Source organism: Aspergillus ambiguus (genome assembly GCF_047715705.1).
Source record: "Aspergillus ambiguus strain CBS 117.58 unplaced genomic scaffold BDV59scaffold_12, whole genome shotgun sequence".
Classification (NCBI taxonomy): domain Eukaryota; kingdom Fungi; phylum Ascomycota; class Eurotiomycetes; order Eurotiales; family Aspergillaceae; genus Aspergillus; species Aspergillus ambiguus.
The window spans coordinates 1-23128 of NW_027395525.1; the positions used below are offsets into that span (position 1 = coordinate 1).

A 23128-nucleotide genomic window follows, 5' to 3' on the forward strand; every position below is an offset into this window, starting at 1 on the left:
GACCTAATATCTGCTTACTAAAAGGGCTTGGCGTCACGTGTGGGGGGGTAAGGGTCACTTGACCTTTTGGAAAGGTCAAGTGGCCTGTGTACACCGTCATTCTACGAGTTTTCTTTCTCGCGGGATTACTCATTGAAAAGTTGGGTTGACGAAGAGTGGAGAATCGGCATTCATCCCGAGCAAATTTGCGACTCCACATAGGAAGAAGCATCTTGGGTCGGATTGTGGTTCGGTACCTGAATTTCTTTAACGTATCAGCCTTTTGGATACATGGCGTTCTGGAGCAGGCCTTAGACCTACTTGTAAATGTGGTCAGGTAGAGAGAAGCATGACCGCTGGTGGTTAGTCCTAGGGTAGTTAAGCTTATTTCCGAACTATACGGGGGGATCTATTTCCCTCCAAGTATTATACCATCCAAAACGACTAATACATTATGCAGAGCACATATATAAGTGTACGGCGAGGGAAATGCTGGAAAATGCCATCCTTAGTCCCGAGCTTTTAAAGATCTTCAGTATAGAGAAAGTGTTGAATGTTCTGACAGGCCTAGGCATGAGCTCAAACAACGGGACGAGTGGAAGTTTCAATGAGTCCCTCGGGCTCCATTAGGAAATACTGTTGCTTTGTTGTAATATTAGCTGTCATCCTCGTTATAAGAAACATATCACAGCTTGGCTTTTGACGCAGAACACAATCACAAACTAGTTAGTTATGCACGATATGCATGGCTGAGTCAGCAGCGCGGAAGGTGCCAGCATCATCTCGATCTGCCGCTCGTCCCCGCATTAATGATCGTTCTTCTGGCCCAAAAATCTCCCCGCGAGCCTCACCTTTTGCCCCCCGTACGACCTGCCTTTTACCGCGGTATCCCATCAATTTCACACCATGGTAGGACAAGCATCCTTTTGGAACCCTCAAAATCTATTAGTTGGTGACATTTCCTGACATTCCTCGTAACAGGCTCCCACCGAGTCAAAGAAGCGCCTGGCGCTCGCAATCATCGACTTCCTTGGCGCCAGCCTGAAGGACGGCACCCTAACTGCCGATGACGCCGAATCGATCGAGATTGCTCAGTCCTGTATCGCCGATACTTTCAAGGTTGATTCTAACGATGAAGCCGCTGTCAAGGACGCCCTGGGAGGCCAGTCGCTGGCCAGCATCTACAGCGTCTACGAGAAGCTGCGCAAGAAGCCATCCGGCGAGTCGTCGTCCAGCGCGGCCGACCCCCAGGCCTCCGCCAGCGAGACCCAACCGCAACAGAAGCAGCCGCAGGCCGGTGCGCCCACCGCCGAGTCTGACAAGCTGAAGTCGGAGGGTAACGCCGCCATGGCCCGCAAGGAATACAGCTCCGCTATCGACCTCTACACGCAGGCCCTGGCTATCGCCCCGGCCAACCCGATCTACCTGTCCAACCGGGCCGCCGCGTACTCCGCCTCGGGCCAGCATGAGAAGGCTGCTGAGGATGCTGAGCTGGCTACCGCCGTGGACCCTAAGTACTCCAAGGCCTGGAGCCGACTTGGTTTGGCGCGGTTCGATATGGCCGATTACCACGGCGCAAAGGAGGCGTACGAGAAGGGCATCGAGGCCGAGGGTAATGGTGGCAGCGACGCCATGAAGAGGGGTCTGGAGACGACTAAGAAGAAGATCACCGAGGCCACTCGCGGTGCCGAGCCCCCTGCGGATGCCGTGGATGATGCCGCGGGTGCGTCTCGTGGCGCCGGCGGTATGCCCGATCTGTCCTCCCTGGCGAGCATGCTGGGCGGCGGCGGCGGCGGCAGCGGTGGTGGTGGCGGTATGCCAGATCTTTCGTCTATCATGAACAACCCTATGTTTGCTGGCATGGCCCAGAACCTGATGAGCAACCCCGATATGCTTAACAACCTCATGAGCAACCCGCAGCTTCGGCAGATGGCTGAGAACTTTGGTCGGGGCGGTGGTATGCCCGACATGTCCAGCTTGATGAGCGACCCATCCATCGCAGAGATGTAGGTGTTCTCTCGTGCTTTTGATTTGGTTGTGATGTGCGTGGAACTAATGAGCTTTAACAGGGCCCGTAATATGATGGGCGGCGCTGGACGTGGAGGTCAATAGGCGGGTTCGAATTCGGAAAATGACGAACATGTGATCGACTAGCTTTAGCTTTACTTTGGATTTCGGGTCTGGTGTGCAATATTTTTAATCTCATGCGACAATAGAAACGAAATGCTTGATGGCTGTACCATGTAGGAGGTTTCCGGGATGTTTCGTGTACATACCTGCAATTGCTCTCGAATACGAACATGAGGTAGCCTTCGCCTCGTCTCGCACCAATAAAGCTAGGTAGTTATTAAAAGCATACGCGCACTTGAGGCTATCTCAGTGCTGCTAATGCCTCTGCAACTGGTTTAGGGAGAATCTCTCTTAGCTTCGGTTAGATCCGTTTAACAGCGCCGCATATAGACTTCAACGGCTGCGTTGATGAGTCATTAACTAGTACCTCGTTGACAACAATTTATCAACATCCACCACAATGACACGCAATTTATCAGACCTCCTCAAGAAAGTGTCATTGGATTTGACTCCATATGAGAACCTTTACAGATACTTTCATGCACACCCTGAGCTTTCCCGGCAAGAAAAGTCTACATCGGAGAAGCTCGCGGCGCATCTGACCGAACTGAAAGCCTATGAACTTCACCCCCATATTGGAGGCTACGGCCTCGCGGGTGTATATCAAAATGGTGAGGGCAAGACAGTCCTTCTACGAGCAGACATGGATGCGCTTCCCGTCAAGGAACTGACGGGGCTGCCCTATGCAAGCTCCACCACCATGCGCGATGCCGAGGGCAACGAGAAACCTGTGATGCATGCCTGCGGCCATGATATGCATATTACATGTCTTCTCGCCGCGGCTGAGATGCTAGTCAAGATGCGTGATGTCTGGAGCGGGACATTGATCGTGCTGTTCCAGCCGGATGAAGAGCGCGGGGGCGGCGCGCAGGCGATGGTCGACGATGGTCTCTACGACAAGATCCCCGTTCCTGATTATGTACTCGGTCAGCACGTCATGAGGATGCGCGCGGGAACTGTCGGCTCACGCCCTGGGGCCATCATGGCTGCCGCGGACAGCATGAAGATCACGGTCTTTGGCCGTGGAGGCCATGGTTCCCAGCCGCATCAGACGGTGGATCCGGTGCTTCTTGCGGCGCACATTGTGGTTCGGCTCCAGAGCATCGTCAGCAGAGAGATCAACCCGAGTGATCTCGCTGTTTTGACTGTGGGAAGTCTCCAGGCCGGGCAGACGGAGAACATCATCGCCGACAGGGCCGAGATCGGTGTCGACTTTCGGTCTGTGAGGTTGGAGATTCGGGACCAAATCATCACTGCCATAAAGCGCATCGTCGAGGCGGAGTGTACGGCAAGCGGCTCGCCCAAGCCTCCTGTGTTCACTCCTACGAGACGTTTCCCGCCCACGCTGAATGACAAGAACGCTGCGTCTCAGATTGCGACGACGTTCGCGTCTCACTTTGAAGACTTCGATGATGATGTACCCCGAACGAATGTCAGCGAAGATTTTTCTATACTAGCCACCTGTCGAGGAATTCCTAGCTGTTTCTGGCTCCTGGGTGGCATTGATCCTGAACGCTGGGATAAGGCACATGCGGAATCTCGCACGGAAGAGATCCCGGGAAATCACTCGGCGCTTTTTGCACCGGTTATACAGCCAACGATGAGAGCAGGTGTGGATGCGTTGTGTCTTGCTGCCTTGACATTCTTGGGCCACAGGGGATAGTAAGCCACAGGACCTGCGATGTGGAACGATTGTCGATAGAGATAAATTTATTTACTAGAGTAAGGAAGAACACTACTTATATAGGCCCTGAGTAAATCAGATATATTCAAGCACACCCGCCCGACATGGGCTTCACAAAGCAGGCGCACAAACAGAGAAGCTGGACGTTATCCAGATGCAATCGATGAGGAGAGTGGAGCGTTGATGTCGCAAACCAAAAACAAGCAAAGAAACCACCACGTACGCCAAACAAGAGGTTTCGAGCCATTGGTAGCTGGTACAGTTCCAAACACACCGGCCCTTGTGCTCGACCTCGAAAGGGACCCAAAAGATACACTCACTATGGGAATTGGAATATTCAGCGAATATCAGTCATGATGTGAACAGACATAACATGAGCGCCCATTCCGCCAGGTCTCTATTGGAACAAGTCGATATTGTACAGTCGATGATATCAAAACAATCAAGAAGAGAAATAGAGGTAGTAGTTCATCAGAGATCGCCGAGGATCAAAAAAGAGGTGCTAAATGTAAAAGTCGGAGGAGTAGTAGGCGGAAGGTTTAGATGTAATCGCGAGCCGCCTTCTGCAGCTCGATCAACCGCCATCCTCGCGTCTCCGGGTTGTTGACATCCTCGGGGATTCTCGTGAGACCAATGGCGTAGGTCACCAGCTGAACCTTGTCCTCCATACCTGCGGCCAGTTCGCCGGTCTTCGTGTTCTTATAGACATGCACCTCTTGCGTACGGCAGGTCACAACAAAGACGGGAATGTCACCGGGCTCGAGCATGCGGGCGTGGGAAACATCAACACCACGAATATCAAGGATACGGCCGTCGGATTTGAGTCCGGCGGTAGTGTACTGTTGCGCAAGGGCGGCGTACACATGGAACTGGGCATCGGAAAGCCAAAGCTTCAGGGTCTCAACATCACCCTTGACATAGGCATCAAGTACTTCGGGCAGGATGTATTCACGCATCTCCCGAAGGAATGACTCCATCTGGAAGTTGGGATCCATCTCGCGGAACTTCTTGACGACCATGGCAGTCTCGTTTTCCGCGAAGAATCCGGCAACGCGGTCAGAAATGCTGCGGGCGGTGCTGATAAGAGGGTTCTCGGACTCGTTGTACGTCTCCTTCAGCGAGAAGAGCTTCTGCATCATAGGGTTCGAATCCTTGAAATCGCGCCACGACTCCTTCCACGCGGAGTCCTTGTGAAGGGTGACGTTGGTGCCGGCACTGTACGGGACACAAGAGTTAGAACTGACGCTGCCCAAAATTGAGTCATGGGAAGCACTTACTTGGGATCTTCCACCATGGGCTCAGTCTTGCGACCCGACTTGGCCTCCATCTCTTCACGAAGCTTTCTCTGCTTCCGACGCTCCTCCTTCTCAATCCAGCCACCATAGCGAGAGCTGCTTCCATCATCAATAGCATCTTTCACGCTCTTGTAAGCCTCTGTCTCTCTCACTGGACGAGTGGCTTTTTCGATTCCAGCACCGGTAGCGTTGACACCCTTACGAAGACCCTTGACAACAGGTGTGTTCCATGTCCAGGCGGCACTCTTTCCAATGGCCTGACCGGTGTGCTTCAATGCCGACGAGGTCCGAGTCGAGGCTGCGCCAGAGGCAGCCTCATAAGCAGCACGAGCTCGCTTGATGTTCTCATTCTCGGAGAACTGATGCGCCGAAGAGGCGAGAGCCTTGGTAGACTCATTCCACTCCTTGGAAGCCTTGAATTCGCTTTGGAGGGTTTCCCGGAAGACTTGCCAGGGAGTCTTATCTCCATGGGGAGGTGGCGGGGGGGCGTCTTTCTTGCCTTCTTCCTTCCCTTCCTCTTTTCCTTCCTCCTTCGATTCTTCCTTGCTCTCTTCTTTTCCATCATCGGACTTCTTTTCCTTCTGTTCTTGCCAGCGAGAGGTGGAAGCGTGGAAAGACCGCTTGAGGGGGAGAGCGGCGTACGGGGAGAGAAGAGATACGGGCCGAGATGTGTGTTCGGAGTTCAGCGACAGGGTAGCTCGAGCGGTCGATGACGTCGTATAGGCATAGGCCTGGAGGATAGACCGCTGGGACGTATTGGCATATGTCGATTTCAGCGTGGGCACCTGAGAGCGCAGGGTGGCCACCCGCGCGGTGGCCGACATTCTGGTAGCGGAGATCATGCTCTGGAAAAAGGGGAGGAAGCGAACAGGAGATTACAGGAAGAAAGAAAGAGTAGCTCCCCAGAGTAAGGGAAGTGGTAGGTGTTGAGGGGAAGAAAGCCGTGGAGAAGGGAAAAGCGATGTCGGCCGCGGATGAAGAGAAAGGGAAAAAAGTTGAGATGCCGACGATGCCAAGACTCCATCGAAAATTCGGGCCTTTTCCGCCGCCGGCCCAGCGCCATCCAACCTCTCGTCCCGAACGGCACATGGAATAACATTGTTCTGGCGTCGTCGTCGCTCTTTGATCCCCCTGGCTGTGTTGACCCCAATTGTGTTTCCAGTATAGGCTGACTGTCCCGGACGCTCTCTATCTGTCGACGGTTCTACCCCATCTCCGCAATCACGTCGACTCCATCGCAGACAGAAGATGAACAACACATTCTTGAGCGCCTTGTCAAAGGCATTGCCCTCAATCGGCCGACGATGCCCGTCCCGCGCCTCCTCCATTCGGCTGGTCAGGCCGTTCTCTTCTACCTCGAAGACACTTGCAGACGCGAAAGAGAAGAGCCGCGAAATCGAGCGCCAAATTCTTACCACGCAGTCTGAACAACCCGAAAACGATAACTCCCCCCTCGCCGCCATCACACGCATGATGCATGGCACGGACAAGTCCCGTACAAGCCCCAACGTGAGCCGCGACTACTCTCGCATGGCCGAGAGTCTGGAAGCCGAAATGATCAAGCAACCCTACGCGGACCGCGCCCCTCCGCATCACCTTCACGTCTTCGCCCATAAACACAACACGATCTTGACTCTCACACGGCCGAACGGCAACCCCCTTATGTCTATGAGCTGCGGCCATCTGGGTTTCCGGAAAGGTGGCCGCTCAGGATACGATCCCGCGTACCAATTGACCGCTCATGTGTTTGGTCAGATGCAGGAACGGGGTTATCTGTTGGATATTAACCGCCTGGAGGTTATCTTGCGAGGATTTGGTGCTGGCCGTGAGGCTTTCACCAAGGTTCTGTTGGGTAACGAGGGAAGAAACGTTCGGGGGCTTGTCAGTCGCGTCGCTGATTCCACACGGATAAAATTCGGTGGCACTCGGAGCAGAAAGGTGCGCAGACTGGGTTAAGCCATCGGTTTGTGGGATATTTGCGGCGGTGGAGTTCATGGTGCATTGGGTAGGGAGCCATTGCACCCCGGACTATGTATTTGAGGGATGGACGAAGACGTATGGAAGATCCCTCATCGGAATATGTGTATCATTCTTGTTCTATCTACCCCTGGATTATTATTGTATACTAGCCAAGAGTTACTGGGAACCCGCGAGATACTTCGTGCATATACTTCCGCGTGTGCGGTCCATCTAGTATGTTAAAGCGACATATATCGTAACAAGTTTGATAGAGAGGCATTAGCGCAAAATCTATTCGAATTAATAACCAATATACAATTTATCTGTAAGAACGCGCAGAAATACAAGATGGGTAAATTTGGGTGGTTTCAATGCGAGGAATGCCACATGGTCTGTCAGACAGGGCTTGCCCGCAATATCCCCGCGCTATAGTAAGGTGTAACCGCAATGTAGACATAAACAGCTTTTCTAGCTTCGAGGTTTTGTACAGGCCTGCATCATCATACAGCTAATGAAGAGATCCTTGCTCCCAGGATCTCCACATGGTCTCCAGGGTTAACTGGACTTGCTGTGCAACAGCCAAGAAGCAAGTTACCGTTTATGTTCTCCATAATACCCTGTGGGAAGAATAGTTCTAATATGGGCTGGCATACTGGTTCTATGGACAATACTGGGATTCCCAAGGCGGTCAATCCCTTTGCCTTAGCAGTGCAAGTCTCTGTCATTGGGAATATCGACCAGACCAGGATATGCTTCCAGAGTCCACACATATCCCAAACCGTGCGGACTGATAACCAGAAACCTAAAGTAAGATCATTAATTCTATAATCTGTTCTCGATTACTTCGGCGATAACGGTCTCTGTACTCAAAATGGTATCTTGTGAACTTTTCGTAAATCAAAGGCGTATCAAGCAGTAAAAAGTGAATCTTCCTCGCGTAGGTATTCCCCGCAATCTGCCTGACGGAAACAAACAATCTCTGTGGGAGCTGCACGCTGAGCAGCGGCCGGCGCCTTGGCTGCAATTCCGAATCCAAGCGGCATATCCTCCGAATCATACACCACAACACCGCTATGCTCAGGACATTCTTGAGACCAACGAGCCACATGTGCCTTAACTGCGTGACCACCGTAAAGGAACGGCATTACTCCGTTCGGACGAAGGTATAATTTGTGGCGGGCATAATCAGAGATAACTGGCAAGGCGGTCACATGCAAACGAAATTTCCCCGACTTCGTGAACCGACCTGATAGACAAAAGTCAACCTTTTATCACTGCGTCTACAGAGAAACTGAAGGCTTACCAAGACAGGTTCCACAGGACAGTAGGCTCTCACGAGCAATAGATGTGGCTAGATTTGCGAGAGAAAGGCGAACAAAGTAAACTCGGCTTTGGGCTAGACGAAAGACCCAGCGATCGGTTTTACCAGTCGTACTATCGGTGGGGGTCAAAAGATCTTTCACTGACGATCCGACATAGATTGTCAGCTTCTCCAGGACGGTCTTGAGCTCTGGCTCCGTGAGGGGACGCATGTTGACTGTGATTTAATTCTCTTCCCCAGAGAAGTCGAGGCCGGAGTTGTAAAAAAAGATAAGAGTCGGAAACTTCCGAGGCCGGAAAATAGGTTCCTCCGAGCTACCAATCAAAGTAGTGCGCCCGCAAGCCAATCATGTCGAAGTTTCATTTCTAGATCTTTCACCACAACAAAAACGTAATGAGTGAAAGTGGTACTCTAATGTACATCGGCAACCTGAAGTCTATACGAGCGTCAAGCCCCCCGAAGTACTGAGAACTACCCAATATCTTATAGTGAAAACTTTCTACTTGCGTTGACAGAAATTGGTTATATCTTAGCCGTGGATGGTGAGAGCGCACTTGTATTGGCCTCATCCAAGATGTTTGTCAGCCGGTCAGCTAAACATCTGGTTATTATATAGTTACCGAGCGGGGCTGAAGAGACGGGCCAGACTGCACCTAGCACTTTGGGGTGCGTCTTAGGGTTCTATATATGCGTAAACTTCGATTCGTTTCACCTCGTGCCCTGACGCTCTTTGGGGTTGCATAGCAGATGCCCAGTGTCAGCAATGATCTCGACCCATTCGGGTCTTTTTGCTAGGTTAATGAGCTTTTGCTGGTCGTCGTGATTACTATGTTGTAGTCAGGTTTCTAGAAAGGAACTAAAGCCCAATCCCGTTAATGCTCACATTGTGTCACTCTACTCACCAAAGAAACAATGATGTTGCTCAGTCGACTAGCCGAACAGTTCAAGTATCTGAGGGTAAGTTCGAGCAAGATAGACTGCCGAAGTCAGTCGTTAACGTTTGAATATACTAGCTAGACATTTAAGTCTTGCCGCTTCTTGGGCTTTGGGGTTTTAAGAACCCAATATCCGGATACAGAACCCGACTGGGCGTAATAAGTCCCATGATTCTAGTAAAATATCAGCACCCAAAGCATCCGCTTGTATGAGCTGACAAGGAAATAAATCTGACGATATATCGCTCCAGCTGGGAATATGCCCAATCTGGAAAGGCTCGGCTAAATGACGCTCGCACTTGATTCCTGCAACACTCACTCGTTATATGTTGCTGACGTTTATACGAGACGTCGTATCATACAACGCATCACACCTATCTCTTCTTTTCATGGTGAGCTGGGGAATATCTTCGGTCCCTTCTATCAGCTGAAAAGGAACAGGCTCCACGAGGACACTTGCTTTGAAGCGGTTGGGTGCCATAAATGTTGCATGCAACCTGAATCGAGAATTAGCTTTAACCACCATAAAAATATTATTTGGTCGAGATAATGACGTACAGAGTTCCTCCACCGAAAGAATGTCCAATTCCAATGACTGAACCAGTTACGTTGAAGATGCAGCAGCCATAGGTGTGGCTCTCAGCAATATTAAATTCCAAGGATGCTTCATTCCAGATTAGAACATCACTCTCAGCTGCTTTGCTGCACGTGCTCATTCCATCCAACGGGGGCCATACCGTAATCCGTTTTCCATTCACATGTCTGAGGCTGAGAGTCTGGAGAGTTAGAGGATGGTCTTTAACGCTAGGTAACTACCCGGAAAATTCCAGCCTCATGGGCGACTCACTTTTTCAACGTTGGCTATATAGGTTTGATATAACTAATGAAACAAAATACTAATTTAACGAGGGATATAAGAAGGTATAATATCCTTCCCCGTATATATCGTCCTGGAGTGAACGCTAACGCATAAAGGAGGGACCGTTGATGCACGGGAATGTGTATAGTTAGGAGTCTATACCCATCATAGATGCACCGGAGAGGCTTTCTGCCTTTTTCGCAGGATAATATTGGGAAAGAGGCTACAACTCGTGGAAACGTAGAGTATCATGGCAATATTAACGCTAATGCAATGACTCAGTCCGTATTAATTGTAAAATGGATACCAGCTCACAGCCGATTGTCTGAAAAATGATCGACCCTGTTACAATATAGTAAGAGTTTTGACTAACATCGGGGTCTAGAACGGGTATAGCGGCGGCTACCAAAAATCAAGCTTCAATCCCATTCACACCACTGTGAATTGGCTATTCGGGCAGCGGAATGGGAAAGGCTTAGTAGACGGAGAGGAAAGAGGCTGGTATTATTTGCTTGTCGGGGTCCGAACGGGGGAGTGTGACGTCGGAAAGGCGCCCAGGACTGACTCAAGGCTCAATTATCCTGAATGTGGATCGTGTAGTATTATTTTGCCTCTTCGTTCCTCTATAAGATACCTTCTTTCCGGCGCTCTTGTCGACGATAATGCAAAAACTAACTCTGATCGAATCCATTTCGAAGCAACGACCTGCATAATTATGCGCCGAAAGCAACCAGATACAGAGAAGCAGAGCAATAATGCTCCTGACCACCTCCCAAACCAGGACGTGGAAAGAAAAACCGCGAAGTCTTCATATGGAGAGGACGGATTCAAAGCCAAAGAGACTTACAATCAGGAATATCCGTCGGGATTGCGGCTTGCGCTATTGCTCGTTGCGCTCTACGCAAGTTTGTTCTTGGTCTCCCTGGTATGAATTACAGGATTCGATTCGCTCCATTCTATTGCTGCAGATGATAATGTCTATTGATTTTAGGATCGCCTTATAATTTCGACAGCCATTCCTGTGATCACTGACCAATTCCATTCCATCACGGATGTTGGTTGGTATGGGGCAGCCTATCAAATAACTAGCTGTGCTTTTCAGCTACTGTGGGGCAAGGTGTACTCCTTGTTCAGTGTGAAGGGTACCTTTTTGGTCTCCATTCTTCTCTTCGAAATAGGGTCCGCGATCTGTGGTGCAGCCCCTAATTCACTGGCTTTAATAGTTGGTAGAGCAGTAGCAGGATTGGGATCAGGAGGAGTCATGTCTGGAACGGTCGGAATCCCCCTGTCCCGTGTCATCCGGTATAGAATATCTCGTCTGACTTTCGTCGTTCAGATTGTTATCATGGTTTATGCTGTGCCACTTCACAAACGTCCACTTTATAACGGACTATTTGGTGCTATTTTCGGGATTTCGTCTGTCGCTGGACCGCTGCTCGGTGGTGTTTTCACCTCAACTGTTACCTGGAGATGGTGTTTCTATATCAACTTGCCTTTCGGGGGTGTCACAATTTTACTTGTTGCCTATCTACTCCACGTACCCGATGGAGAGTCCACCAAGGTCCCATTGCGGAAGAAGATCCTTCAGTTGGACTTTGCTGGCATAACGTTCCTCCTTCCTGGAATTGTCTGCCTTACGTTGGCATTGCAATGGGGAGGGGTGACTTATCCCGTGAGTAGCTTGGATTTGTCGTGTCCGATGAGCATAACTTACACTGTGTAGTGGAGCGAGGGTCATGTTGTGGCTCTTCTGGTGCTGACTGGAGCATGCTTTGCTGCTTTCGCATTGGTACAGGTTCTCCTGCCTGATACTGCAACGATTTCAACACGTATATTGTACCAGAGGAGCATTCTAGCCGGCCTCTGGGCCAGTTTCTGCATTGGCTCGCAAATATTCGGTACGTCTACCTGGCATCATGATGTAATTCAATTCTAATGTCACCAGTCTATTTTCTCCCTATTTGGTTTCAGGCAATCAAGTCTGTCTCTGCGATTAACAGTGGTATATATCTACTGCCGTTAATTCTCCCAATGTTCTTCGCTTCCATAATAAGTGGCGGACTCATTTCGCGCATTGGCTACTATACACCCTTCATGATTGCTGGTAATTGCATCATGGCCGTCGGTGCAGGGCTCCTCACGACTCTCCAGGTAGAGACTCAACAGGGCGAATACATTGGTTACCAGGTCTTGTACGGGTTTGGATTGGGGAATATGTTGCAAATATCAAACCTGGCCGCTCAAACCGTTCTCCAGACCAGTGATATCCCTGTTGGCGTGTCTCTTCTGTCCTTCGGCCAGCAGCTAGGTGGTGCAATTTTTGTTTCTGTCGGCCAAACAGTACTGACCAACGAGCTGGCTGGCCGCCTGAAAGGTCTCCATGGGTTTGAGCCCAGCATGTTGACAAAAGTCGGTGCTACATCACTTATCGATCAGCTCCCAAACGGAATACGTGACAAAGCTGTGGCTGCTTATAACAATTCATTGCGCACCGTATTCCAGGTTGGTCTCATAATCGTTTGCCTGACCATGCTGGGTTCGATAGGTTTGGAATGGAGAAGTGTAAGGAAACCACAGAAGCCGGGAGAAGCCGAAGATACCGACGAAGCCAAAGTTGATAACAAGGACGGTGATAAAGAGAAGAACACAGGGAAGAATGGAGGACATAGGCACCAGAGTAAGTGATGTAAATTGTGGAAGACCATATCTACAATAGCAACGCATATAGTTCCCTCGGCTCCAGACATTTAAACTCGCGTAGCGCTTTAGCTTATGCGATAATCGGAGGGAAAGGCTTTGAACCCCTACAACTAAAACGACCTAGTATATCAGTCATTTCCCAGAATACCCATTATCTCACTTTCCGTGCTGCAATAAAATACTGCGATTCCTCCTCAGTCTCAGCTTCGGGAGGTGGCACGAATATCTTCGTGTAAGATTTAATAACCTCAAAGCCGCTGGCTTTCAGTAATTCCTTCCACCCAACTCGGGTAAAGAGAGTCGAAGTGACACATTCTCCCATAAAAAGGAATCTTAGATCTTGTGCACATAGGCCGTCGGGATCAAGTCCCTTGCCCCGCGTTTCTGGCTGGCAGTCCTCGGCCGCAAGGGTCGCAATGAAGAGCATACCGCCGTCAACCAGACAAGCATTCCAGCGTTTCATGAGGTGCTCCACCTCTTTTCTGGTTAGACTGGAAAGCGACAAAATGTTGAAAATGGCATCCAAATGCTTCCCCTCGGGGAGGGTGTAATTGCGCATATCTGCGACGTGAAAGTCCCCGCTTGGTACAGCTTCCCTACTCAAGTCCACCATCACACTGGAAAGATCGATCCCAATTACATGGATGCCTGAGGCAGCTAGCTTGCTTGCAACTGGTTGACCGGTACCGCATCCTGCATCGAGAACAGTGGCGCCGCGTGGTAAATAAATAAGGGAGTGATCTATGAAGTCGAGGAGGGCGTGGTTGAATCCGAAGGCTGCCTCATACTCAATCCCTAACCGGGAGTAGAATTCGGCGTCGAGGGATTTTGTATACATCTAAGCTAGTATAATTGTTGATATTGTAACGGGCATGAGAAGAAGAGAAGAAGAATGGGTGAGGGACATGTTTGCTAGAAGCTGGTACATATATGTATCTCCACCGCAAACAACTCGTGTGACACGACCAAATCTCGTGTATAAACAAGCCGAGGAAAGAGGATCCCGCTAGCTATATGTATGATGTGTTGGCTTGAATAAAGATTGCTTAGGAGTCTGTAAGTACTCTGCGCTACGACGTGGCGCCTGGGTGTCAGAAAATGTAGGGTCGTGCACAGGGATAATGGGGAAATTGAGACGACTGGCTAATTTGCCAGGAATGAAGGGTTTATTATTCCCTGGGAGGTGTCGGAATTGTAAGAATCAGGACTTCCTAGCATGCCACCCGAACAATAGGATCCATACGGCGCACCGCCGAAAATCGGGGTCCTTAAGGTCGGTGGGTTCGAAGCCTATAGGTACCAACCAGTTATCTGTATGGTAACCTCCCGTAGCTGGATAGACAGTATCTGCCGGAGCACACACCTGGGGACCAAGATCGGCGGTTCAAGACCAAAGATGCAGTGGAGAAAGCCGAAAAGCAGGCGAACCATAGACTTCCAAAAGCGGTCTAGCGCGAGGAGAGCTCCGGCGTCCCCATTGCGGGCTGAACCTCATGCAACTCTCGCGTCGTCAACCTCTGAACTAACGTCATATTCCATGTTCAACTCGGCTCTTGTTGTTTCTTCTGGTCGGGGTGTTTGGAGTTCTTCTACGCCTTGATCTTCCGTGGTGTCTTGGTCTACTCTCTTTCCCCCGTCTTCGGCCGCATGTGCCCACGTCACTCCCCGCGAATCCCCTTAAGTGTTGGATGAGTGCGACTTGATGATTACAGGGGTTCCTTTACTGGATAGCCTTCCAAGTCGTTTGGATGCACCCTCTAAACCCTTTTCTTCGTGCCTTCTTCCGAAGCACTGTTCCGGGGCAGTGTGTACCGATCGAGAACCATGTATGTCATTCTCCAATCCCAATCGGAGAGATTGGTTCTTATCATCTTCATTCATCCACTAGGTGCTTCTGGTTCCGATTACAGAATCCTTGATCGGATCGCGCGATCGCGAATCCTCGGTTCTTTATAGTGACCTCGTCGTATCTGAGGAGTTTCTGGGCAGCCATGCCTTGCGGATCCCGCTCTCGAACGGAACCGCCGGAGCGAAGGATGATTCGAACATTCGTGACAGTAGGGCCAAAGCAAAGCAAGTGACGACGGCAAATGGTCGCACAGTTATTATTAAGGAAAATTCGGTTTATAGCAACAAAGGTGAGGACAACAGCGAGGAACAATGTATTCCGTAGTCTTTCGCACGTGCTGACCTTCAACAACTATCCAGGGTTCAAGTCCTTGACCCAAGCTCAGCTGCTCTCCGATGCCCTCTACTACACTCCGAACAATGACTCCCAACCATGGCTTGTATATTACATCTCCCGACCATTAATAGGCTCGTTCGAACCGGCGAAGATCATCTCTGCGGTAGTGCCCGGGGCCCTCCCTACAAAGGCGATCGCAAACACGGGAGCTAAATCCGGTGAATCGGCTCCTGCGCCTCCAAAAAAGGAGATCAGGTCATTCAGGGAGCTGCTGGCTCATTTCCCTATGATTGCGAGGCAAATGCAACCGGGTCTAGAGAGATTATTCCGGGAGTTTGGCAAAGAACTTGGGAAGCCGCTGCCCCCTCCACCGTCCCGATCTCCGTCCATGTCCGACGATAATGATTGGCGGAGCGATGGTGACTACACGCTAGGCGACGAAGGTGCGTCCATTCGGAGCTTGTCGTCTCGCCCCAGAGAAGGACTTCCTTTCAATTCGGAGGAATATTTCGAGGATGACGAAGACCTCATGCGCCGTAGCCTGGAAACTGCAGTGACAGCCGCCATTGATCTATTCCGCCTGGTTGATAAACAGCAGTTGTCTTTCCTCGGAGCCACTACCGATCTCACTGGTCCGCTTGTAGAACGGTTGATCGAGCGTTATGTCGCCGAACAAGTGCACGAATCACTTCTTTTTCCTCGTCTGTGCAGCTTTCGTCAGCCTGAAGACACTGAACTGGAGATTCGGATCCGTCAGATGGACAACATAGACGTATCCCAGGTGGGAATAGTCGTGGAAGGCGGTCGAGAAGGCAAACGGGAATTACTCCAACGTCTTGGTAGAGCGGTGGAGGAGTTCCGTAAGATGCTGGACGCTAAGTGCCCTCATGACATGCTAAGCACCTTGCTGGAAACGGTTAAGATCTTGTCATATCCTGGAAATTATGACAGAGTCAATCCGCATGCCTCCGAGAAGTCGCGCTCTCCAGTAACAGTGAACGCAGACGTCCTGGTCTCTCTACTGCTCGTGGTGGTTATCAGATCCCAAATAAAGCATCTACAAGCACGGCTTCTGTATATGCAACACTTCATCTATGTCGATGATGTTGACAGCGGCGAAATGGGCTATGCTCTGAGCACCTTCGAAGCGGTCTTGACTTATCTGGTGACTGATTCAGCCGGGTTGCGACGAGCTAGTGTTCGGAATAAGCGCTTATGGAACGCCACCAAGCAGGGACGACTTTCTGATATGAGATCCATTTTGGAACCAAACGGCCAACCCGAATCAGAGGACGACATTCCAAGCGAAATCGAGTCGAAATCTGTTCTTTTTAGGACCGACACCGACACTGATGAGACTGAACCATTTCCAAGGTCCCTGTCCCGACATTCTTCATTTAACGAGGACGGCGAACCAGAGACTACACCAGAACCGCCGCCTCTATCACATGTATTCCCCTTCCAAACTTGGGCGGACACCTCTCCTCCGAGAGAGATTCATCGACCTATCAAGAAAGTCTCCATGGACGTCCGTAGCCTTTCAGAATCTTCAGCCATCTCATTCGCGTCTCGGACTACAACAATCGGCTCCATAACGAGCGCTATTGAGGGAGACAGCTCCATCGAAACTCTGACCAAAACGCAGGATCCTGCCGGCGATTCGATTCCAATGATGGCGGTTGAAAGCCGCCAGCCGGATTCACTGAGGTATTTACTTAGTCTCGAGGAATTTTATCCTTTGGAGGATATTCTCGAGGATACAAACACTGAAGGGACAACTTTACTGAGCGCTGCCGTCCAGCTCGCCCACACAGAAATGGTGGACATACTGCTTAATTTTCTCTTTGACTCCACCGACAGGGACGCTATTATTGCGTATCTAAAAAAGTCTGACATGCATGGCCGTACTGTCGCTCACTACCTGTTTAGCACGCCATCAGTAATGCACAGACTGGAAGGCATGCTTCCGTGGAGACAGCGTGACAAACATGGACAAACCCCATTGTTCGCGTTGTGCAGATCCTATGATCATCCCGACTACAAGGCGATGGTAAATGAAGCCTTGACTGCCGCCCAGAAATCACAGGGGGATAGCAAGCCACTTCGTCTTGACGAGCATGTCGACTCAAAAGGGAATACGCTCCTACACATTGTCAGTGACCCTGACATCACTATTCGCATACTCCATGAGTGTGACTGCGACCCGAATGCGACTAATGACAAGAGATTTACGCCCCTCATGATGGCTAGTAAATACGGACGTACTGACCAAGTACGGATTCTCTTCTTGGACCCCAGAGTGGATGTCCATCTGAAGGAAGCTCGTGGTTTAACAGCCGTCGAACTCGCCAAGGATGATGAAGTTCGAAATCGGATCGATGACCTCATTCTCATATCCCAGCCTCCCTCGTCAATAGATGACCCTTCCGGCCGCATCACCACCGTCGTGCGTTCTTTCTTTGTGGAGGATGCTACTGTCCGCTTCGTCCTCAAATCCGGTGCTCCAAATCATGCAGCGAACTCAGCCCCATCAAAGCCTGCAAACATGACCACTTATACTGTCACAACTTGCCGCCGCACATTTTCAGACTTCGAAAACCTCGCCAAATGGCTGTCTATCGAGCACCCAGCATCCTATATGCCCTCTCTTACAGATTTCCGTAGTCCGTTCCAAGTCCATTCCAAACCATCCCGCTCGATACTACACGATATGCAAGAGAGGGTAGACAGATTCTTGAAGATCTTACTCTCTCATCCGACCTTTGCCACCCACGAAATGCTCTGGGAGTTTTTCCTTGTTCCTGAACTACAGCCGGAGATGATGGCAGACAGGTCGCGACGAAAGGCTCAGGTTCTTTCGGAGTCTATCACGGATGACTACGAACCTGTAACTGCAGATGGTATGCATGAGACGGAACAATTTGTTACACACGCCCAAGAGATGGTGCGCTCTGTTCATGTCAACACGCGCAGTCTCATCCGCCGCGGCCATGCACTCCAGAATTCCACCGCAGATTTGGCCGATTCAATCTCCCTTTGCTCCACTGCCGTTTCAACCCTCAAAGAACCAACCAATGCTCTGCCACAAACCCACATTGATGCTTTCTCCCGTTACGCAACATATCTCTCCACAACGTCATCCGACTCCTCTCCTCTCCTTCAGTTCCTTACGGCTGTCGCCTCCGTTGACAACACAACCACCGCCATGCTCAACGCTCTATCTCGCCCTCTCTCCCTCCTATCAACTCTCACCTCTACGAACCGTGCGCTCTCCCGCTCCCGGTCTTCTCTTGTTTCGTCGTCCCTCCCGCGAAAGTTCAACATTAACTTCCCGGGACTGGAAGAATCCCGTCAGAAGTCCGTTCGAGACCTGGAAAACAAAATCCAGGAGTCCGAAGCACAGATTGCTCGGGTGTCGCGCGAGATCACATGGAACAAAGATGTCGTAGTCGGTGAATTGGCGGGCTGGACATCTTGGCGTGAGAAAGTCGGCCGGGATGCGATTCGCGCCTTTGTCAGGAATACATTGGTACGCGAGAAAGAGCGTGGTAAAAGGTTAGAGAGATGTTTGAGGAGTGTAAGGGAAACGGGCCGTCATGACATATAACTAATGAATAGACTTGATATCCGTCCACTTGGGTAATTATAGCCATTGTAAAATCATGCAGACGGTTCCATGCATTCTATCATGCTAAGCCTGCTGCCTTGTAAATATACACGGCTGAGGAGAATGAATTAGGTCGCGCTCAGTTGAGGGCACGACAGTCCACGGAATAATGACAGTGTAAAGAAATCCACCCAGGGGTAGGGTTGTGCCCAAGAATGGGAGACAAACAAGAGACAGAGGCACCCTCTCTCATAAACCATACCATCAGCGAGTGTCCAGACTAATACCATATCAACCGTCTTTCCTCACAACTGAGAGGAGGGTCTCAAACATTGCATATTGGGGACACAGTTCGCCCAATGGATGGCAATCGTTGGCCCGTTCTCAAGTCCTCAGGGTCCTTCACAACACTTCCATTTCCACTTGTTTCGTGGACCGGTGTCCCGCGCATCGAGACTGCATGGTGGATCTGGGGCTGAGTAACGATCACTGGCCTCAGAGAGGGACTTGCCTGCGTTTCCCGCGCCAGATTAGCCGCATTCACCGGGGTTGGCTTTTTGCATGTGGTCTTTGTAATGCCTCTATCCCCCTTCAAGTTCAAAGAGCCCATCGTGCTGAAACTCCTGCCCGGAGATCTGATTGCGTCGCGATATACGCGGCTCACCGAGCCTTCAGTCTGTTCAACCATGTACTTCTGGGAAGATGAAGAAGGGGAACGCCTGTTGCTGAAGATGGCCGTTTCACGGGCGATCTGACACTGGGTCTTCCTCCGAAAATGGGGCTCTTCGGGGACAGTTTTTCCCTTCTCCTCTTCTCTGCGACGTGCCCAGCCCCGTCGGGCTTTCCGCACTCCCAGGAACACCAAGATGATGAGAGCTGCAACAGCGATGGTGGTGAATATTACGGCGGCGGCGATGGAGCTCTTTTCGTAACTCCAGTGTCGCAATAGCGTTTTGGCACTAGCTTCAGGCGAAGGGGCAACGGAGGCTTCTATGGGGAGATTTTCCGAGGTTGGTAATACTTCCGCGTTGTTCTTAACCATGGACTCCATCATACTCACAACGGGAGTGGATCTAACGGAAAGCTGAGCTGTCTGTGTACCGCGGGTGACCGCTTTGAACTGAAACTTCAGACGGTCACAGAGCACGCTAAGTCGTGATGCCTTCGACAAACCCCGCCTATAGCCCATTTCGGCGATGCGGTATACCCTGTGGCCTGCGGTGTGTAGTTGCGGTATGTGAAGAGACCGTAATACTGCTCAGATTATAAAGATGGCGACAAGCAAATGAGCCCTAATGAGAGTAAGGATTGAATCTCGTACGGACACCGGTCTTGCTGGTAGAAGTTACTTCAGCAATTGGTTGTCTAGGGAAGGCAGTTACATATTGTCACTTCGAAGCTTCCTTATTTTCATTCGCAGCCTCGTAGATTTTCATTTATTTACATTGGCCTGGAATTAGCCTGCCCCTAACTAAAAATTCTCCTACCTTTTACGGCCTCGTATGATATCTGGATCGTCCTGCTAACGGAGTGTGGTTGGCCTACTCTCGAATATATACTAGCAAGCAGTTGAAGACACAATATAGGTTTACAATACTGTTATGGAGCCTCTAATAGAAAGGAAACTATCTAGCAATTTAAATGCCTAGTACAGGTCTGAATTACTCATCGGCAATGAACTTGGTGAACTTCAGAAGTATACGGAGAGGCGCTAATCCTGGAGTGGAAGTCTGGACCATGACATCAATGACGTCATCTGATCCGCGTTGGACGAAGTATCAACCACTCCAGGCAGACAAGCTACCTGCATACCATGTCTCTTACTTCAGCCACCTTTCGTATACAGCTTTTATCTCACAATAAGGGCTTTATCAGGCCATTTTACTCGTCTTGCCATCTCACCATGCCTCTTTTCGTTCCAGGAATGGTTAAATCCGACAATGCCACAGGCACCAAGGATGAGTGGATGTTCAAACTCGCCGGGAAGAAGATCAGTGAATCTGCAAACGATGTTAATGTCAGTATATTTGTCAATGTGAGATGAAGTGCTTGTTTAATGTCCATATACAGTCGTTTCCAAAAAAGGATCTTCCTGAATCCCACCGCATTCTGAATCCTGGAGATCCTATGACTATGGATCATAGACCCGACCGGTACGTCCTAAAAATCAGCTTTGGAATGGTAAGGCAATGCTGATGAGTTGTTCATTTGGCAGATTGAATGTTCACTTGGATAAGAGTGGCATCGTACATGATGTAAACTTCGGCTAGAAACCATCAAAGACGGAAGATGTCTAGTGATATTGTCTTACCTACCAATATATGATTGCCCCTATTTGCCCAATAATGGCCAATGTGAATCAAGCTTGTAAGCGTAAAATAATTCGCATAAATTAGTCATATCTGCCTCAAGTCTTCTATACTGCAATCTATCATACTAACCGGCCAAGAAGGAAGACAAAAGGAAAAGCGAAGTAGAATAACCTCTTAAGCCTTCCATCTGAGGAGAGTCAAGGAATGCTTTGGGAACACATAGGAGCCCTTGCCATCCCAGATGCTCTGGGTGATGCCAACTTCCTGCTTGCCCTTCATATTCGTGGCGCTGACGTTCTCTCCCGTAACTGTGAACACCGACACTTCGCCATTAATACCATCAAGTCGAGTTTGTATCCCCTTCTCATCATGTATATTGACAACAGCAACATTGACAAAGCCATCCTCACCAAGGGTGGCACTAACATCTAGCCAGGGCGTGTCCTTAACGCCACGAACCCACGTCGGGGAGGTCTCTCCTTCGTATGTGCTACAGGAGAGATGTGCGCTAATGGTCCAGCCCCGCATGTACCGAGAGAACAGATACAACGGCCACCAGGTTGTCTGCTTTGTGATGCCATCCTTGGTTGTCATCAGCGGCGAGATGACATTAACGCTCTGCGCAATGCAGCACATGCCGAGGTCTTTGCTCTTGCGAACAAAGACATTCAGATAAACGGCAACAGCAAGTGCATCAGAGAGTGTGTAGCACTCTTCTGCCCCCTTGCTTCCCTCCGCGCGGATCGGATCCCAGACGTTCCACTCATCGAAGCAGATCGTAGGGCGCAGCTGGTCGACAGGGACTTTATTCTCGATCCTGGCGAGATCAATCAGGGATGAAGTAATTTCAATCGCACGCTCCGCGGCAAGGGGTGCAGTGGCATTCTCGCGATGGTTTGATGATGCAGTGTACAGGTGAATACTATGCATGTCGATGAGCGGGACAGCGCTTGTCGAGAGAGGTGAGTTGAGCGGAAGCAAGCACTCCTTCAAAGTATAGTAGTCCCATGAAGCAGTACCGTCTTGTCCACACAGAACCAGCACCAAGCTGGGATCGAGGAGTTTGAGAGCTACCCAGATAGGTTAGTGACATGTCGGCAATTTAGAAAGCTGCAGTGCGTACCCTTGGCCCACTGGTATGCTTTGTGAGCATAGGCTTCTTTTGTCATTTGCTCCACTTGCCACGGGCCCCAAGTCTCATTCCCGAGGGCCCAGTATTTGACCTCGACAAAAGGTTAGCACGCTATTCTGTAACACGCGTATGGAGCATTGGCCTTACATTGTAGGGTTCTTCCCGGCCATTCTTGCGGCGGAGGTTGGCATAGTATGTATCTCTGGTACCATTGCAGTACTCAACCCAGGCCAAAGCTATGTCATGTTAGACTGGATTTGGATATATAAGGATCAATTCTACCTTCATCAAGTGTTCCTATTATTCATTAGTGCCTGCTTCTTTGAAGAGGAAAATGGTGTTTGTACCTGTTCCGAAGTTAAGGCAGAAGTATGGTTCAGTCCCAAGCACTTCACACCACTTGAGGAACTCGTCGGTACCGAACTGATTTGTCTCGGTCCCAAGCCATGCAAGTTCAGGTCTTCATGCAGTCAGTACGCTATAATTCGGTAAATTGCTCAAAGAGTACGGACCTCGCAGGTCGTTGATCTTTTGGACCAACACCATCGATCCAATGGTATGTTGCCATAAAGTTACCTCCAGGGTAACGAACAACAGGGATATTGAGCTCCTTGAGAGCTTCTAGGACATCCTTTCGGAAACCATTTTCATCGGATAGTGGGTTCCCCGGATCGTAGATGCCTCCGTAGATGCATCGCCCCATGTGCCTGGATATTATTATTAACAAAAGGAAGAAAGAAAAAAACAAGCAGCACACATAGCTCGACCTACTCGGTAAATCCGGCATAGATGTTCGGGTTGATCTTGGAAATACGCCGGGTCGGGTGGACGGACAAACTCGGCGCTTCCTGCTCGCTGAGTTTCGTGAAAGTAGTCATGATCACGACGGTCGTGAAAAATCTAATTTAGGAAGAGAATAGTTAAGGTATTGATTGGTAGAAGGAAAGAAAATGATGATGATAGACGAGACCTTTCCAGCAGCTGTGGCGGAAAGCGACTGGACAAGTAATATTAATGTCTGCGGAATCCT

General features: G+C 50.1%; 10 protein-coding genes across 10 annotated transcripts; 6 read left to right on the top strand and 4 right to left on the bottom strand.

Annotated features, from left to right (window-relative positions):
• The first annotated feature begins 809 nt into the window (after nt 1-809).
• BDV59DRAFT_176368 (putative Hsc70 cochaperone (SGT)) lies at nt 810-2435 on the top strand. Its single transcript, XM_073689417.1, has 2 exons — nt 810-888; nt 961-2435. Exons 1-2 carry the CDS (start codon nt 886-888, stop codon nt 1987-1989), a joined length of 1032 nt encoding a protein of 343 aa, XP_073548639.1. The 5' UTR covers nt 810-885; the 3' UTR covers nt 1990-2435.
• A 29-nt stretch (nt 2436-2464) lies between these two features.
• On the top strand, nt 2465-3849 carry BDV59DRAFT_18225 (M20 family metallopeptidase). Its single transcript, XM_073690348.1, has one exon. It carries the CDS (start codon nt 2510-2512, stop codon nt 3770-3772), a length of 1263 nt encoding a protein of 420 aa, XP_073548640.1. The 5' UTR covers nt 2465-2509; the 3' UTR covers nt 3773-3849.
• Nucleotides 3850-4186: 337 nt separating this feature from the next.
• On the bottom strand, nt 4187-6056 carry tim44 (protein translocase subunit TIM44). The gene is made up of 2 exons (XM_073690345.1): nt 5071-6056; nt 4187-5008 (listed from the first exon to the last, which is right to left on the bottom strand). The coding sequence occupies exons 1-2, from the start codon at nt 5928-5930 to the stop codon at nt 4333-4335; spliced, it is 1536 nt and encodes a 511-aa protein (XP_073548641.1). The 5' UTR covers nt 5931-6056; the 3' UTR covers nt 4187-4332.
• Nucleotides 6057-6158: 102 nt separating this feature from the next.
• BDV59DRAFT_176373 (mitochondrial 37S ribosomal protein uS11m) lies at nt 6159-7557 on the top strand. The gene has a single exon (XM_073689418.1). It carries the CDS (start codon nt 6337-6339, stop codon nt 7042-7044), a length of 708 nt encoding a protein of 235 aa, XP_073548642.1. The 5' UTR covers nt 6159-6336; the 3' UTR covers nt 7045-7557.
• Nucleotides 7558-7692: 135 nt separating this feature from the next.
• On the bottom strand, nt 7693-8602 carry BDV59DRAFT_176374 (ribosome biosynthesis protein NIP7). The gene is made up of 2 exons (XM_073689419.1): nt 8351-8602; nt 7693-8293 (listed from the first exon to the last, which is right to left on the bottom strand). The coding sequence occupies exons 1-2, from the start codon at nt 8577-8579 to the stop codon at nt 7956-7958; spliced, it is 567 nt and encodes a 188-aa protein (XP_073548643.1). The 5' UTR covers nt 8580-8602; the 3' UTR covers nt 7693-7955.
• Nucleotides 8603-10877: 2275 nt separating this feature from the next.
• On the top strand, nt 10878-12923 carry BDV59DRAFT_192704 (MDR family MFS transporter; the record flags this gene model as incomplete). The annotated part of the gene is made up of 6 exons (XM_073692094.1): nt 10878-11087; nt 11154-11435; nt 11499-11834; nt 11886-12060; nt 12108-12724; nt 12891-12923. 6 exons carry the CDS (start codon nt 10878-10880, stop codon nt 12921-12923), a joined length of 1653 nt encoding a protein of 550 aa, XP_073548644.1.
• On the bottom strand, nt 12900-13903 carry BDV59DRAFT_176377 (uncharacterized protein; the record flags this gene model as incomplete). The annotated part of the gene is made up of 1 exon (XM_073689420.1): nt 12900-13903. A coding segment is annotated over exon 1 (682 nt), but the record flags the coding sequence as incomplete, so codon positions are not given.
• A 479-nt stretch (nt 13904-14382) lies between these two features.
• On the top strand, nt 14383-18687 carry BDV59DRAFT_176378 (putative VPS9 domain protein). The gene is made up of 3 exons (XM_073689421.1): nt 14383-14688; nt 14751-15000; nt 15071-18687. The coding sequence occupies exons 1-3, from the start codon at nt 14611-14613 to the stop codon at nt 18652-18654; spliced, it is 3912 nt and encodes a 1303-aa protein (XP_073548646.1). The 5' UTR covers nt 14383-14610; the 3' UTR covers nt 18655-18687.
• Nucleotides 18688-20472: 1785 nt separating this feature from the next.
• On the top strand, nt 20473-21019 carry BDV59DRAFT_176379 (uncharacterized protein). The gene is made up of 3 exons (XM_073689422.1): nt 20473-20671; nt 20725-20807; nt 20870-21019. Exons 1-3 carry the CDS (start codon nt 20558-20560, stop codon nt 20922-20924), a joined length of 252 nt encoding a protein of 83 aa, XP_073548647.1. The 5' UTR covers nt 20473-20557; the 3' UTR covers nt 20925-21019.
• Nucleotides 21020-21140: 121 nt separating this feature from the next.
• On the bottom strand, nt 21141-22976 carry BDV59DRAFT_201207 (alpha-N-arabinofuranosidase; the record flags this gene model as incomplete). The annotated part of the gene is made up of 7 exons (XM_073693749.1): nt 21141-22036; nt 22090-22189; nt 22246-22334; nt 22381-22395; nt 22446-22558; nt 22611-22805; nt 22870-22976. 7 exons carry the CDS (start codon nt 22974-22976, stop codon nt 21141-21143), a joined length of 1515 nt encoding a protein of 504 aa, XP_073548648.1.
• Nucleotides 22977-23128: the final 152 nt, after the last annotated feature.

What these genes read in the sequence shown, in the direction of transcription:
- BDV59DRAFT_18225 (XM_073690348.1), top strand. Translation starts at nt 2,510, where the DNA reads ATGACACGCAATTTATCAGACCTCCTCAAGAAAGTGTCATTGGATTTG.
- tim44 (XM_073690345.1), bottom strand. Translation starts at nt 5,930, where the DNA reads ATGATCTCCGCTACCAGAATGTCGGCCACCGCGCGGGTGGCCACCCTG. An exon ending in CCCATGGTGGAAGATCCCAA is followed by an intron (nt 5,009 to 5,070) that starts GTAAGTGCTTCC and finishes TGTCCCGTACAG; the next exon opens with TGCCGGCACCAACGTCACCC.
- BDV59DRAFT_176373 (XM_073689418.1), top strand. Translation starts at nt 6,337, where the DNA reads ATGAACAACACATTCTTGAGCGCCTTGTCAAAGGCATTGCCCTCAATC.
- BDV59DRAFT_176374 (XM_073689419.1), bottom strand. Translation starts at nt 8,579, where the DNA reads ATGCGTCCCCTCACGGAGCCAGAGCTCAAGACCGTCCTGGAGAAGCTG. An exon ending in GTCCTGTGGAACCTGTCTTG is followed by an intron (nt 8,294 to 8,350) that starts GTAAGCCTTCAG and finishes TTTGTCTATCAG; the next exon opens with GTCGGTTCACGAAGTCGGGG.
- BDV59DRAFT_176378 (XM_073689421.1), top strand. Translation starts at nt 14,611, where the DNA reads ATGCACCCTCTAAACCCTTTTCTTCGTGCCTTCTTCCGAAGCACTGTT. An exon ending in GTGTACCGATCGAGAACCAT is followed by an intron (nt 14,689 to 14,750) that starts GTATGTCATTCT and finishes TTCATCCACTAG; the next exon opens with GTGCTTCTGGTTCCGATTAC. An exon ending in TTCGGTTTATAGCAACAAAG is followed by an intron (nt 15,001 to 15,070) that starts GTGAGGACAACA and finishes ACAACTATCCAG; the next exon opens with GGTTCAAGTCCTTGACCCAA.
- BDV59DRAFT_176379 (XM_073689422.1), top strand. Translation starts at nt 20,558, where the DNA reads ATGCCTCTTTTCGTTCCAGGAATGGTTAAATCCGACAATGCCACAGGC. An exon ending in AATCTGCAAACGATGTTAAT is followed by an intron (nt 20,672 to 20,724) that starts GTCAGTATATTT and finishes GTCCATATACAG; the next exon opens with TCGTTTCCAAAAAAGGATCT. An exon ending in ATGGATCATAGACCCGACCG is followed by an intron (nt 20,808 to 20,869) that starts GTACGTCCTAAA and finishes TTCATTTGGCAG; the next exon opens with ATTGAATGTTCACTTGGATA.